A 13,302-nucleotide genomic window follows, 5' to 3' on the forward strand; every position below is an offset into this window, starting at 1 on the left:
GAACGTCGGAGGAAGGCCGCCGTCGCCTCGCTGGACTTTTGGCCTCGTTTGTTTCTCACCAGGAAGTCGCCGGAGGAATCGGCGCTCGGCTGTTTTACTGCCGCGAAGACAACCTTTGATACCGCTGGCGCTTTTATTGCCCGTCTTTGTTAGCCGGCACCGTCGCGATAAGGGCAAAATGAATTTGCCTTTTAACGATCTTTTAAAAGGTCAATGTTTGTTGACTCGTTTCGCTACGCGTTGAAAAAGGCCGCGACGCACTCTATATCGTATATATTTTTAAATGACGGGACACTGAGGGAAATTCAGTTGTATTTTACTTGACCTACTTAACTAAGCTAGCGGCACGGTGGTTGTTTGTTTGTTTGTTTGTTTGTTTGTATGTATGTGGCCTGCGATTGGCTGGCGGCCAGTTTCGGAGTGTACCCCGCCTTCCGCCCGATGATTGCTGAGATGGGCTCCAGCACGCCCGCGACCCGCGTCAGGAGAAGCGGTAAAAGAAAATGGATATTTAACCGAAGCCCAACGCTAATCTTTTACAACAGTTTGTTATCGAACATTCTTTCGGTAACATATGAATATATATCATATATCATCGATACGGGACTTGGTTTTTGACAACTTTCAAGCGGGTACTTGAAGGTACCGGCAGTGCGACAGCTTCCGGAATTGCCAGTAAACTCCCAAGTCTCGTTACTGATTTTAATGCGTCACAATCATTTCTAACATCTACACAACGGAGACATTACTAAGTCGCTTTTTTCATATTAAGCACGGTGAATGCGCGTGTTTGTATACGACCGCTTCCATGATGAAAATATTGGCATCATTCTTGTTGTTGAATGACATCATAAAGTCGCAAGAAAAGTCAATTTGGGCTTTTGGAGCGAACGTGGCCGTCGCAGACGTTTGCAGACAGGGGGCGGCGGCGTCCCAAATCATCTGGATTCGGTGCTTGTGGATTCCTAAAGAAGACGTTGAAAATGGATTCCTTTCAAATGGAGGCGTCCTTTAGGATTTCAAAAGAAAAGGGGAGAAAAAAAGAAAAAAAGCTCACCACCGTCAAATGTCCGTTTTTGGCCCGGTAGACGAGTCCACGAAGCCTTCCCTGCCGGGCTGGATGTCAAATCGCACGCTGGACGTGACAAACGCGCACAACGCGTTTCAAATCGGGATCTGGATTACGATTCCAGTCCACCGCAGATTATATTATTGACTGACATTCACCCCGCCAACGTTTACGACCTACCAACACGTCCGTCCGTGTTGGTCAAACCAGTTTTGAATACAGTGGTGGCTTGAGGTAAAAGTTTTTTTTTTTTTAATCAGGAGAAAAACAATCTGCAATTTTGTACTTCATATAAACATATAGTAATATAATTTTTTAAAACAATGTTTTTTCGCGGTCAACCCTCACTAAACTGCACAAATATGAGTCATTCTTCGCAAAGGATAAAGAATCTATGCCTGTGAGGATTGTCATTTTGTCTGTCCGCATGTGTTGCTACCACTCGTGTTCAAATATCCATCGCTAAAACGATTATAACGACCGCAGCGTCGATGCTCGTTTCGTTAGCCCGTCCATGGCGTTTTGCACTGTTTGTTAGCATGAAGCTAAGCCGCACTACGTGGTTGTTTTAACTAAGCAGCATGTCATTTCGATCCGAAACGTCTAGCGGCGGGCGCGTACCTGCCCCGGACCACCCGGATCAAGTCGCGCTTGTCGACAATGGCGCTCAGCTTGGTCAGGGCCTCGAACAGGAAGTCGCACTGCAGCACCGGATCCCCCTGCAACGGCAAGCTCGAGTAACGTGGAGAGCTGACGCAATATCATCCCGTTTTCCGTCGTAGACGACAGCGGAAGTCGCGATGCGAATCGACTCGTGTCGTCGGCCCTGCTTCGTTTGATTGTCCAATTATTTCGCCATGTTGCATGCAATTAGCATACCGTCAGCCATATTTAAGCAGCCCTCATCTGTCTCGTTAGCATAGCGGCTTCCACTTGGGGCTCATTTGGGCAAATAGCCCAACAGGAGTCCGACCAAATCACGACCTGGAATTTGCCCCCCAAAATGGGAGCTTCAAACCTCAAAGTCTAGGCTTTCTGTTCAATTCCGGGCGTGGGTCCTTGAGACTTTTTCGTGCGTTTTATAACGATCGGCACGTCCACCCAATTTCACGTCAGTCGGTGAAATCAGTTTGTCCGTATTTTCCCGGGCCGCTAACGAGAAGCTCGGAAAATCGCCGTTCTGATGAAAATCAAGTCGCTTCCCCGTCGTACCTTCTGCTCGATGTCATCGCACGTCACGTGGACAATCAGGAAGTTGTCACTCAGGTTGCTCACGGAAACTCCTGAAACCCAAACAAGAGCGACACGTGTCGGAGGCTTTGCGACTTGTCGAGTGTCATTCCCGAACTGCGTCTCCGGTCCGAGTTGACCTTTCAGCGAGCCGTAACGGATCGTCTGCTTGATCTTGGCCTCGTCCAGCAGGTGGGCGGCGTCTCGGGTGAAGACGAGCTGCCGAGGACGAGGGCGGAAGCCGTTGCGGTCGTACTTCACCGCCGGGACGCCGTACTGCACATTTGGACATTGCGACAGGATGTGACTTTTGCCACACACGTGACTTACTCCCACGTCCGCTCTTACCTCTGGAGGAAGATCTCGTATTTCCGGCGGTAGGCGAACCCCGCGCGCCGTACCCTTCAAGTGCTCCATCAGGCCCAAGTACTTCACCTGATGTCTCACCAGGACGTCATCGAAGCGTCCTGTCGGGAGTCACGACAGCTCGGCGAATTGCGGTCGCGATTTCCCGTTCGCGCTGCAAACGGGGCAATCGAACGGACGGGAAGGATCTGTCTGACGTGCTTCGAGAACTTCGGGACGCCGGGGCTCACCTGGCCGTTTGGCTTCATTGGGTTTGACGCATCGGACGTACCGCGGCTCTTTGGCGCCGAGGATCTGGGTCAGGACCGCCAGGCTGCTCTTAAACTGAGTCACCGCCTGCGCCGACAGCACGGCTCGGCGGTCGAAACGGCGAAACCCGAGAGGCCGGAATGTTTCGAACAAATATCTCTTGCGGTTTACGGTCTCTTCTTTCGATCCGGCTCGCTCGGAGGGAAGCGGTGTTGGATGATTGCGTTTTTGGACTGTCGCATCACCTCGATTGGAAAAAGAAATCTGGATTGGAACGTTGTCATCGACTACATGCGCCGTAGTAATCTTGCAGCGTCAGGAGAAACAAGTATCCGTTTTTTTGTTTGGCTCAAATTTCATTTTTTGGTCAAATGAGAGAACGCCGGATGTTTGTATGTAAATAATGTGTTCACTCTCAGTGGAATAGTGTAAGATAATGATTGTCAGAGGTATTCTTGTTCGGCTACTGCATGCGCCACATACACAGATCGACAAACCAATTGGCAAGTGACATTCGGCGGTTTGTTGACGAAGCGCCTGCGTCCGCCAGAGAAAATACAACAGGGAGTCACCACCCGTTGGCAGTTCGCACTCGCCGACACCCCATCGGCCTCTCGGGAACAGCGGTAGAGGGGCGGAGCCGAGCAGCGGCTCGGGCTGCCGTGTCAAAACAGGTTCGTTTCGTTCATTACCTCTTTTCCGTTTCTATACAGAAGATCGTTGTTTTTGTCCAGAAATCCTGAAAAGAAAAAGAAAAAAAATCACGTTGGCCGCCACCGAGCGCCACGCCGGACACGTGATTAGGTACGGCCCATTTGTTTATTTTTTGGGGGGGGATTGACCGACACCAGCGGAGTGCCGATGTAGGTCTGCGGAGACAAAAGGTCACGGTCGTCACCTCTTGTGCCTCGCACGTGTGCGTTCATCAAACGCAGGTCACATTGAGAAGGTGCTCGCCGTGCGAGCAATGTCGTCCCGCTCAAGAGCAATAAGTTTGCTTCACGGCTTTTTGGGGGAGGCCGCGGACAGAGGTGACCCTTGCGGAGTTTGCACTTTCAGCAAGAACAGGCGTCTCATTTAGCAGCAGGGTAAAAGCAGCATGTTGGGTGGAAGGACGAGGGGGGGGGTCGCTACCAAAATGTGACATTTTGGTAGCGACCGAATTCTGAATTTTCACAAAAAAGATGGCAAACAAAAAGGGGCATCACATGAGACCAATATGAAGTTAAACGGTCGCACGACTGTGATCTTGCGACCCTTTAACTTCATATTCGAATTTCTTACTTGTGCGTGACAATTGTCATGGGAGTATTATTTACTGTAGCTGAACGATATGAATTATTTTATACGTGGCATTTATTGACCTTTGCCCCGGCATTTGAATTTGGTGTTGTTCACAAGGTTTCATACCCGGGTGTCTAAAAGTTATGCCAGCACAAACTTAATATTGTCGCTGTCGGGGCAGAAACGCCGCGCGTCCAATTAAGATCAATTTTATATATTTTTTTTTCACAAATCGATCCTGTTGGTCTGTCCCCATGGGATCTGTTGTTATGATTTTTTTTTTTCTTTTTTTTTTTTTCTTCACATTATCAAATCATTTAAAGCGTTGAAACTAGAAAAGCTATTCACTCTCTCGGCCGCTCGAACTGTCCGAGAAGTATCGTGAAACTCCGCCTCTTCCTCACCCTTGAGACAATAATGAGTGAAAATGGGTGAGATCCGTTTGAGTAAGACCGCTTGGGAAAGATGAGGTAACCAAAGTTGTTTGTTTTGTGAAACATTAGAACAAACAAAACCAATGACAGCGGCTGCGGCGAACTGCGGCGCCATCTCCAGACTTAAAGCCAACAGAGCATGTATTTTACCTGCTAAAGAGGAGACTCGAGCGACAAAACAAAGAGTTACTGTAATTATGACTCTTTCACTGCGTTAGCGTAGGTCAGCGATAGACTATAAACATAAACCGAGGGCCACGGCGTGTACGAGGAAGCGACTCACGTAAATGAGATTCTCGTGGAAGCGTTTCCGCAGGTTGTCCAGGAAGGCGGTCTCGCTGGTGTAGGCGTCCAACAGAACAAAATCCTGGATCCCCACGCGGTCCCGGGCTGCGAGGGAGGCCTCCGTGTTCCTCAGGATGCGGTCGCAGCGCTCCTCCAGGCCCTGAGCCGATCGAGAAAATGACAACACTGTAGCGAGCCGTCAAGCTTTTGTGATTTGATATCCTTCATATGCAGCCGAAGGTCCACGCGCTAGTATGCTGTGTACAACTGTAGAATGGACAGGTGTACTCGTAGAAGAGCTGTCTTACTAGTAACATTTTCTTCCCACTACTGCCTTCCACAAACTACTATGACAATTTCATGTTACGAGTCAGGCAAAACTACTAGCGGGCGTTTTGGTAGCGACTCGGAGGAACCAGAAGGCTACTAGTGCGTGACACATGCCCACTACTCGGGCCTAGTAGTGTCACAAGTGCAGCACAGTAGTTGACTTGTAAGGTTAAATGGCGTACCAATAAGCCAAAAGTCGCGCCGCTAGAAAAGAAAGACTCTAATTACGACTTTCCTGTTAGCCAGCGCGTTGGTGCCATCTTGTGTCCAAAATCAACAAGAGCAAACATCAAACTCGGATGTCAGCCGCAGAGGAAGAGGAGAGTCTATCTGAGCCCGAGGCGGCTCCTTTGTTCTCGTCGTCCTTCCGGTACGGTGCGGGATCCTGTTACCGAGCCGCAGAAAGGCCGTTGGGCCCCGTGAAAGAGGTACAGGCGCGCAGCGCGTCGCACGGGACAACACGCGGGGGGCTTCGGGGGGCTCCGGGTGTCGATGGAAACCTGACGCGGCGCTACGTTACCTCGCTGTTGCTATGATTTTCACTCCAAGCACACCACGGGGGGTCCTCGGTTGCGTACAGTCCCGTCTTACGAGGTTTTGAGGTTACAAGTGAGACCAAATGCGGCACAACAGGACACGCTCACTTACTACCGCACTTACTGTTTTTCTTTCTTTTTTTAATATTTATTTCTAAGTGTTCTACATAGAAATGTTTGCAATCCTCGGGGCAGAGATTTTCAACTGGTGAGTCGGGACCCGAAAGTGGGTCGCCAACTCATTTTGGGTTCGAATAAGAAATGACCTGTACAACGGACGGCCCGCATACTCACGGTTAACCATTCGTTCGCCCATTTGTGGATTTCCCCCCCCAAAGTTTTTACAAATGTTTTCAGAATTGTTATTTTTTTTCTACTTTCTTTTTGTTTCTTATTTTTTGGGAGGGGGGACAACTCCAAAAACGCTTAGTGGCGGTTTATCCATCCATCCATCCGTTATAGCCAGAGGCTTAGCTGCACTGTATTTGTTTCCAGAGTAAACTGGTGGCAATAAAAGGGTCTCGTGACCTTGCAAGCAAAGGAAAACGCGCGTCCCAAAGTGACACCAATTGAGAAGTTGAGCCGTGAGCAACTACTTTCATGTCATTACCTCCTTTACCTCCAAAGCCACGTGAGTCACGGCTGAATCGGTCTTGTATCTTGAACCTGCTCAATCCGAATGGTCTTCAGCTCCAACGCTGAAGTGTTCCTCAGATAGACATCGTCCACAATGGCAATTCTAGTGGCCCCGAGGTAAACCCGGGGCGGAACCCCAGTTGGTCAACAAAGGCATATGTCAGCGGTCGTCTCTCGTGTCTTCTCTCCAGGTGAGGAGGAAGGTAGGACTGCTGCTTCCGACCTCGTCGCCAATGAGGCGGTAAGGGCTCGCGCGGGCCCGGACGGACCGAGACTGCTTAAACATTCATGGCGCTCAGGCGGCAAACGGCCATTCTGCGCTTCTGTGCGTGTGTGTGTTATACTGTAACACAAGGATGAAGAAACCCTATCCTGGCCTACAATTAAAACACAGGTATTTGATTACTGATCTTTGATTAGATGGGTGCTTTTCAAACTGATTACGAACTGCACTTGAGACCCATGAGGTTATGAAAATAGAGAAGCGTAAAAACATTCTATTGTAAAGTCAAATCCTGTGTATCGCGGGGTTACGTTTCGGACCCACCCGCAATCGGTGAAAACCCATAAAACAGAGACCATATTAAAAAAAAAAAAAAGAATCTTTCTACTTAGTTTTACAACCGCCCCGTGCTTTAAACTCATTAAAACACACCTAAATTGTTCTTGACCCACATCTGATGGCAAAGGTAAAAAAAGAGATTTGCAATTAGCATCACTCATTACCGACGAGGGCTCGTTTGGGAAAATGGCCGCCCTCCTGTTCAATTTCAGACATTAGTCCTTGAGACTTTTTTGCGCGTCCTGTCATGATGGACATGTCCGCCCAATTCCGACTCGATCGGTGAAACTGCTGTCGGGGGCTGATTTTTCTTTTTTCCCAATCTTTCCTTAAAGGTGATCAATTCACAAAGCCGCACTCGGAACGCAACCTTTTTGGGTGCTAAGAAAACAAACAGCAGACGTGGCCTCGCTTTTTGTTTTTATGCAGACTCGTAGCTGTCCGTCCATCGGTCTAACTTTCTCGCATTTGCCACACGCACTTCAAATGGTTTGGACCTCCGCCAAGTGAAAAGCGACTTTTTTTTTTTTTTACGGCAGCGGCCGCATCCTCTCCACAACGACGACGACTTTGGCCTCTCCTTAATATTTCGAGTTTCCCGTGGGGGCGTCAACGAAGACCTCTAAGGTTAGCGCCCGCCGATGCGCCGAACACATAAAAAGAGCTCGTTGGAAGGATTGTCGTTGACGTCGCGCGAGCCATGGCGCGCGATAAATAATCGGTAAACATTTCAATTATGGGCATTGATCGCGTTTCAATTGGATGCAATGACTTCAAGAAAGTGAGGAGCAGCAGTTCATAGCGAACACCCGCTGGCGAGCAACGTGAACATTGGAGCTTAACACGCAAAACGGCGGTCATTCCCAGATTCGTCTTACCTCCGCGTCCGTGCCGCAGCGAATCCGAGACGCTCCGCTTCGGCTTCGTCTGCTCTTCGGCGAGTCCAAACGAGACGAAGGCGGCTGTATAAATACGCCGTATAATCCAGCTGGATTTATGAGCGTCCCAACAGTTTCTTCATTTCAAACATCACGCCCGTAACACAGCCGTAAATAGTCGCGGCCGGCTGTGCGACTCAGCTCGTCGGGCCTTTTTTTTTTTTTTTTTTTTGTTTTTGCTGATCACGCCGTCCTGAACGTTGCGCGACCGCGGCCGTCGTGACTTTAACGCCCCGTTTGCCAACGAGACACATTCAGTACACCGCACACAAAAGAGCGGAAGGGTATTGGGCTTTGGGGCGAAACTTCACCTTTGCATGCATTCAAACGTTCCCGAAAGGTCAAATGAAGTTCGCCTGTAAAGGCGCGCTTGACACCCCAAAGCCCACTGCAGTCACTTCCGGCTGCTTTCCTGACGACAATTTCGATTTTCCGCCAGAATTTGGCCCGCGCGATCGACACAAATAACGACACCGAAGACTTTTTGCTCTCTTATTTAGATGTGATATAACCACCACCGGCGGCACGGTGACCGACTGGTTAGAGCGCCCGCCTCACAGTTCCGAGGACCCGGGTTCGATCCCCGGCCCCGCCTGTGTGGACTTTGCGCGTTCTCCCCGCGCCCGCGTGGCTTTTCTCCGGGCACTCCGCTCTCCTCCCACATCCCCAAAACATGCATGCTAAGTTAATTGACGACTCTAAATTGCCCGTAGGTGTGAATGTGAGCGCGGATGGTTGTTAGTTTGTATGTGCCCTGCGATGGGCTGGCGACCAGTTGAGGGTGTACCCCGCCTCCTGCCCGATGCCAGCTGGGATGGGCTCCGGCACGCCCGCGACCCGCGTGAGGAGAAGCGGCTCAGAGAATGGATGGATGGATGGATGGATCACCACCACCACGATCAAACTTTCTCGGCCTATTTAGCCCGACAAACGGATACTAGCGCCCTGCTAGCTTGCCTCGACGTTGTTCCTTTGTCCGCCACAAGCACAACTTGTAGTTTTGCTTTTTCTTCTTGCTTATTTTCGGTTACTCGGCGTTCCGTCGGTGAGGTGGAGGCGCCAACTCCAACCTTTGTTGTGAACTTTTGGTTTGCTGTTACTCGGGCTTGTGGGTTTATTTGTATTTGGCTTCTTTTTTGCTTGGGTGTCCCATTTGAAAAAAAAGCGTCTGCTTTGCGATTTCCGTGTTTCTTTTTCTCTTTCAGACCAGCAGCAGCAGCAGCGACCCCCCTTTCGATAAAGTCAAAGAAAATAATCATGATAATAGTAAGGAAAAAAGGAGGCAGAGCGACCTGTCAATCATCTCATCGCCCACTCGACTGAACCTGTGACGCAATCGCGCGCTTCGGGGCGTCGGCGCGGCACGTGACTCGGAGGTCACCCGGTCACGGATGCCGTTTGCCATTCGGCGTTTCGGGATGGCACGGCGGTCACGTGACTGAAAGAGCATTGCCACGAAATACCGGCTGGCGCCGCGCTTCCGGGTGCGTGAGACCCCGCCCCGATTTTCGGGTTCCGCGCGTGTGGGCCGAAGACCGCGATTGTGCGACGACGACGAGATGGACGAGTGGAGCTCGGCGACGTCCGTCACTTACAAGCGCTGGAGAAATCCCGAGCACAAGTACAAACAACTTTTCCGCGTCTTTGTGGGTCATGTGACGCGCGTTCGTTTCCGCCTTTATACGTGTGTGTGTGTGCGCGCGCGCGCGCGCGCGTGTGTGTGTGTGTGTGTGTGTGTGTGTCCGTGTGTCCGTTTCTAGCCACATCTATGTGTGCGTGTTTCCATGTTTGTGTGCTGACTGTGTGCCAAAGTGTGTTTGTCAACAAGTGGGTGTCTGCGTGTTTCCGTCTCTCTCTGTGTGTGTGTGTGTGTGTGTGTGTTTAACTTTGTGTGTGTCCGTTTCTATCCACATCTATATGTGTGTGTGTGTGTGTGTGTGTGTTTTCATGTTTCTCGATGTCCGAGTGTGTATTTAACTTTGTGTGTGTCCGTTTCTATCCACATCTATATGTGTGTGTGTGTGTGTTTTCATGTTTCTCGATGTCCGAGTGTGTGTTTAACTTTGTGTGTGTCCGTTTCTATCCACATCTATATGTGCGTGTTTCCATGTTTGTGTGCTGACTGTGTGCCAAAGTGTGTTTGTCAACATGTGGGTGTCTGCGTGTTTCCGTCTCTCTCTGTGTGTGTGCGTGTGTGTGTGTTTAACTTTGTGTGTGTCCGTTTCTATCCACATCTATATGTGTGTGTGTGTGTTTTCATGTTTCTCGATGTCCGAGTGTGTGTTTAACTTTGTGTGTGTCCGTTTCTATCCACATCTATATATGTGTGTGTGTGTGTGTGTTTTCATGTTTCTCGATGTCCGAGTGTGTGTTTAACTTTGTGTGTGTCCGTTTCTATCCACATCTATATGTATGTGTGTGTGTGTGTGTGTGTGTGTGTTTTCATGTTTCTCTATGTCCGAGTGTGTGTTTAACTTTGTGTGTGTCCGTTTCTATCCACATCTATATGTGCGTGTTTCCATGTTTGTGTGCTGACTGTGTGTTTGTCAACATGTGGGTGTCTGCGTGTTTCCGTCTCTCTCTCTGTGTGTGTGTGTCTTTTCATGTTTGTGTGCGTTGGCAGTCGAGATTTGTCCGGTGAACAAAGTGCGTCCTACTACTGATTCTTGTTTGTGACGTTTAGTCCGGAGGGGAACCCCGCGGCTCCCAATGCGGACTCCTCGCGTTCGATGGAGGAAAACTGCTCCGTGACCGTCGGACGCCTCAAGTCTCCCCGCTCGCCGGCGGCGGATTCGACTCGAGGTTTGTTCGTCCGCTATCGGCGACGGATTGGTCAGACGACGCGCCAGGACCGAATGTCGTGTTTGACGGCGTGGCGTCCCTTGCAGAAACCTCCTTCAGTCTGGACGAGGCGCTGGACGCCCTCGGCTTCGGAAGCTTCCAGTGGAAATTGTTATTTCTCACCGGGTTCTCCTGGGTAACGAGGATTTTGTTTAGTTTTTGAATCCGTTTTCCACAGCGCTCGTCTTCAATCGTCATCCGGGTGGCGTCTCCGCCGGCTGACTTTTGGCGAGAGGACCATTTGGAGAATTGACCGCGATGAATGTAACGTTTCAGGTGGCCGACGCCATGGAGATGATGATCCTCGGCATCTTGGGCCCGCAGCTGCACTGCGAGTGGAGCTTGCCGGGCTACAAAGTCGCTCTCATCACGTCGGTAACGGCGCCTATAATTCCGGAAGAGAAAATAATCGTAACATATTATTTTTCTTTCGTGTTCTTTTGGGTCCCCTCAGCGGGAAATAGAACTTCCGACGCATTATTTGCAATGAAGTGGGTACACGACTAGTTACTCGATTAAACGACGGGATAATCGGTCGAAGACTAAAAATAACGATAGCCGCGTGGCCCTTGCGGGAATTTGAATCCGAAGACGTACGTTGAACATTATCCTAAGCCGCTGTTGCATGATGTAGTTTAATCACTCCGAAAATACAATTGGTGTACATAAAATTGAAAAAAAGAATTTCATTTATATAGTAATTTAAATCAAATACAAACAAACGGGTAAACGTATTGTACTTCAATTTTAAATAAAAGTGAACTGTGCACTCAAAAAAATACATCTTCCATAAAACACAGACTTTAAGTGTTTTAACTACATGAAGTTGAAATACCATTTAATTATTCTTATCAATAAAGTTAACTTTTACTTTTATCACTTTCAAACTTTATGAGGGCCAAGGATCGTTGGTTCGAGTGTACTTAATAAAAAAAAAAAAAATTAAAACTGATGTACTTAAAAAGTATAATAGAAATTAAAATAAAAAAATTTGTGGTACTTGTGGGGGGGGAAAAAAAAAAAAAAAAAAAAAGTCTGAAATCGTGTATTAAATGTACATTTTTATTTCTATTAAATTCAGTGATGCTGTAGCGTACCACAAGGGGGAGCCCACATACCACACTTGGAGAATCAGTCATGTTGCCGTCAAATATGGAGGAACTAACAATATGTGCACGTGCTACGTTAGAGGTGCGCGGAAAGCGAAATGTGATGCGAATAAGCGTCCGTCACTAAACAGGCAAAGTAATTGCAATGTGGCGGTTGCGCTTACGGAACACGTCACACACGTACAAATGGAAATGGTGCACTTGGGCTGTAAACCCCGTCGGTCTTACTTGTTTTCTTTTTCCCCCTCAGGTGGTGTTTGCCGGAATGTGCTTCAGCTCGTCGTTATGGGGAAACTTGTCTGACAAGTACGGCAGGAAAAAGGTCGGCCGAGGTCGCCGGTTTGCTTGGACGATCCCGCGCGGTGATTGTGTGACGCCGTTCACCCGTCTTTCCTTTTTTTGTGAACGCGAACGCAGGGGCTGACCGTTTGTATGTGTTGGACGTTTTACTACAGCGTGTTGAGCGCGCTGGCGCCGGACTTTTGTTGGATTTTGGTGCTGCGAGGCCTGGTGGGCTTTGGCATCGGAGGAGCCCATCAATCGTGAGCGCGCTTATGATTATAATTATAATTTGATTGTATTATTATTTTGTTTGTTTGTTTACCTTTTCCATTTAGGGCTGGATTGATTTCATCAGTTAAAGTCGATTTTGTTGTTTTGAGGCCTGGTGAGCTTCGGCATCGCAGCTGAATCGTATCGCCTCAATTGTGACATTTTGTTATTTGTTGATGTCACTTTTGTACTTTAGGCCTGCTAATGAATCAATTATATTGATTATTATTATTTTTTTTATTTTTTTTTTGGGGGGGGGCGGTGGTCATCTAAAACACGTTCCCATTGTTTTGCACCGATACCCTAGAGTACGTCTGCACAGTGCCGGCTGCACTGGACGAGCCAATGTGTCATTGTCTTCATCCGCAGGGTGACGCTGTACTCGGAATTGCTTCCGTGCAAGAGGAGGGGCTTAGCCGTCATCCTGATAGCAGTCGGTACACGTGCATCACTTTCACCGCACAATGCAAACGCAAAGTTTTCTCACATTTTGCCAATGGCGCACAGTGCAAATGAACCGCCATAAAAGCTTTCTCGCGCGTGTGCGGGCAACGCTTGAAGTCCGTCCATTCGTTTCCTGTAGCGCTTGCACCTACGGACCATTTAGCCTCTTGAATGAAGCTCCAGCGTGGCCCGATCACGTAGGGACGTCTTGAGGCGCTTTCTGTTCGGTACGTTTCAGGCTTTCTGGGCTCTGGGCGCCGTGTTCGAGGTCCTCCTGGCCTTGTGGGTCATGCCCACCCTGGGCTGGCGCTGGCTGCTGGGCCCTGTCCTCCACGCCGTTGGCCATCTTTCTGTGCTTTTGCCTGGTAAGGACGTCGGCGGTTCCTTGAAACGAGCCGCAGAATCGGCCGCGCTGCTCTGCCTTTCTGTGACCCTTC

The 13,302-nt window shown here is 49.2% G+C and overlaps 2 protein-coding genes across 7 annotated transcripts in view; one reads left to right on the forward strand and one right to left on the reverse strand.

Annotated features, from left to right (window-relative positions):
* On the reverse strand, nucleotides 1-9,560 carry myo1hb (myosin IHb). Of its 6 annotated transcripts, none has more exons than XM_061697978.1 (9): nucleotides 7,860-9,560; nucleotides 4,916-5,077; nucleotides 3,607-3,653; nucleotides 2,896-3,159; nucleotides 2,648-2,819; nucleotides 2,440-2,575; nucleotides 2,282-2,352; nucleotides 1,691-1,788; nucleotides 1-1,009 (listed from the first exon to the last, which is right to left on the reverse strand). In XM_061697978.1, exons 5-9 carry the CDS (start codon nucleotides 2,714-2,716, stop codon nucleotides 763-765), a joined length of 621 nt encoding a protein of 206 aa, XP_061553962.1. In that variant the 5' UTR covers nucleotides 2,717-2,819; nucleotides 2,896-3,159; nucleotides 3,607-3,653; nucleotides 4,916-5,077; nucleotides 7,860-9,560; the 3' UTR covers nucleotides 1-762. The 6 variants fall into 6 exon arrangements, with proteins under 6 accessions (XP_061553962.1, XP_061553960.1, XP_061553959.1 ...); XM_061697980.1 differs by adding an exon at nucleotides 1,058-1,135 and having other exon boundaries at nucleotides 876-965; nucleotides 2,896-3,653; XM_061697976.1 differs by having other exon boundaries at nucleotides 2,896-3,653; nucleotides 9,212-9,560.
* Nucleotides 7,532-13,302, forward strand: part of LOC133413519 (synaptic vesicle 2-related protein-like) — a 9,362-nt gene continuing 3,591 nt past the window's right edge. Inside the window, 10 exon segments of the mRNA XM_061698015.1 lie at nucleotides 7,532-7,608; nucleotides 9,125-9,540; nucleotides 10,603-10,721; nucleotides 10,808-10,896; nucleotides 11,037-11,135; nucleotides 12,120-12,191; nucleotides 12,287-12,411; nucleotides 12,791-12,854; nucleotides 13,104-13,187; nucleotides 13,189-13,230. Of these exon segments, the coding sequence (XP_061553999.1) occupies nucleotides 9,479-9,540; nucleotides 10,603-10,721; nucleotides 10,808-10,896; nucleotides 11,037-11,135; nucleotides 12,120-12,191; nucleotides 12,287-12,411; nucleotides 12,791-12,854; nucleotides 13,104-13,187; nucleotides 13,189-13,230 (756 nt within the window). The 5' untranslated portion in view covers nucleotides 7,532-7,608; nucleotides 9,125-9,478.

This window comes from Phycodurus eques, chromosome 15 (assembly GCF_024500275.1).
Source record: "Phycodurus eques isolate BA_2022a chromosome 15, UOR_Pequ_1.1, whole genome shotgun sequence".
Lineage (NCBI taxonomy): Eukaryota > Metazoa > Chordata > Actinopteri > Syngnathiformes > Syngnathidae > Phycodurus > Phycodurus eques.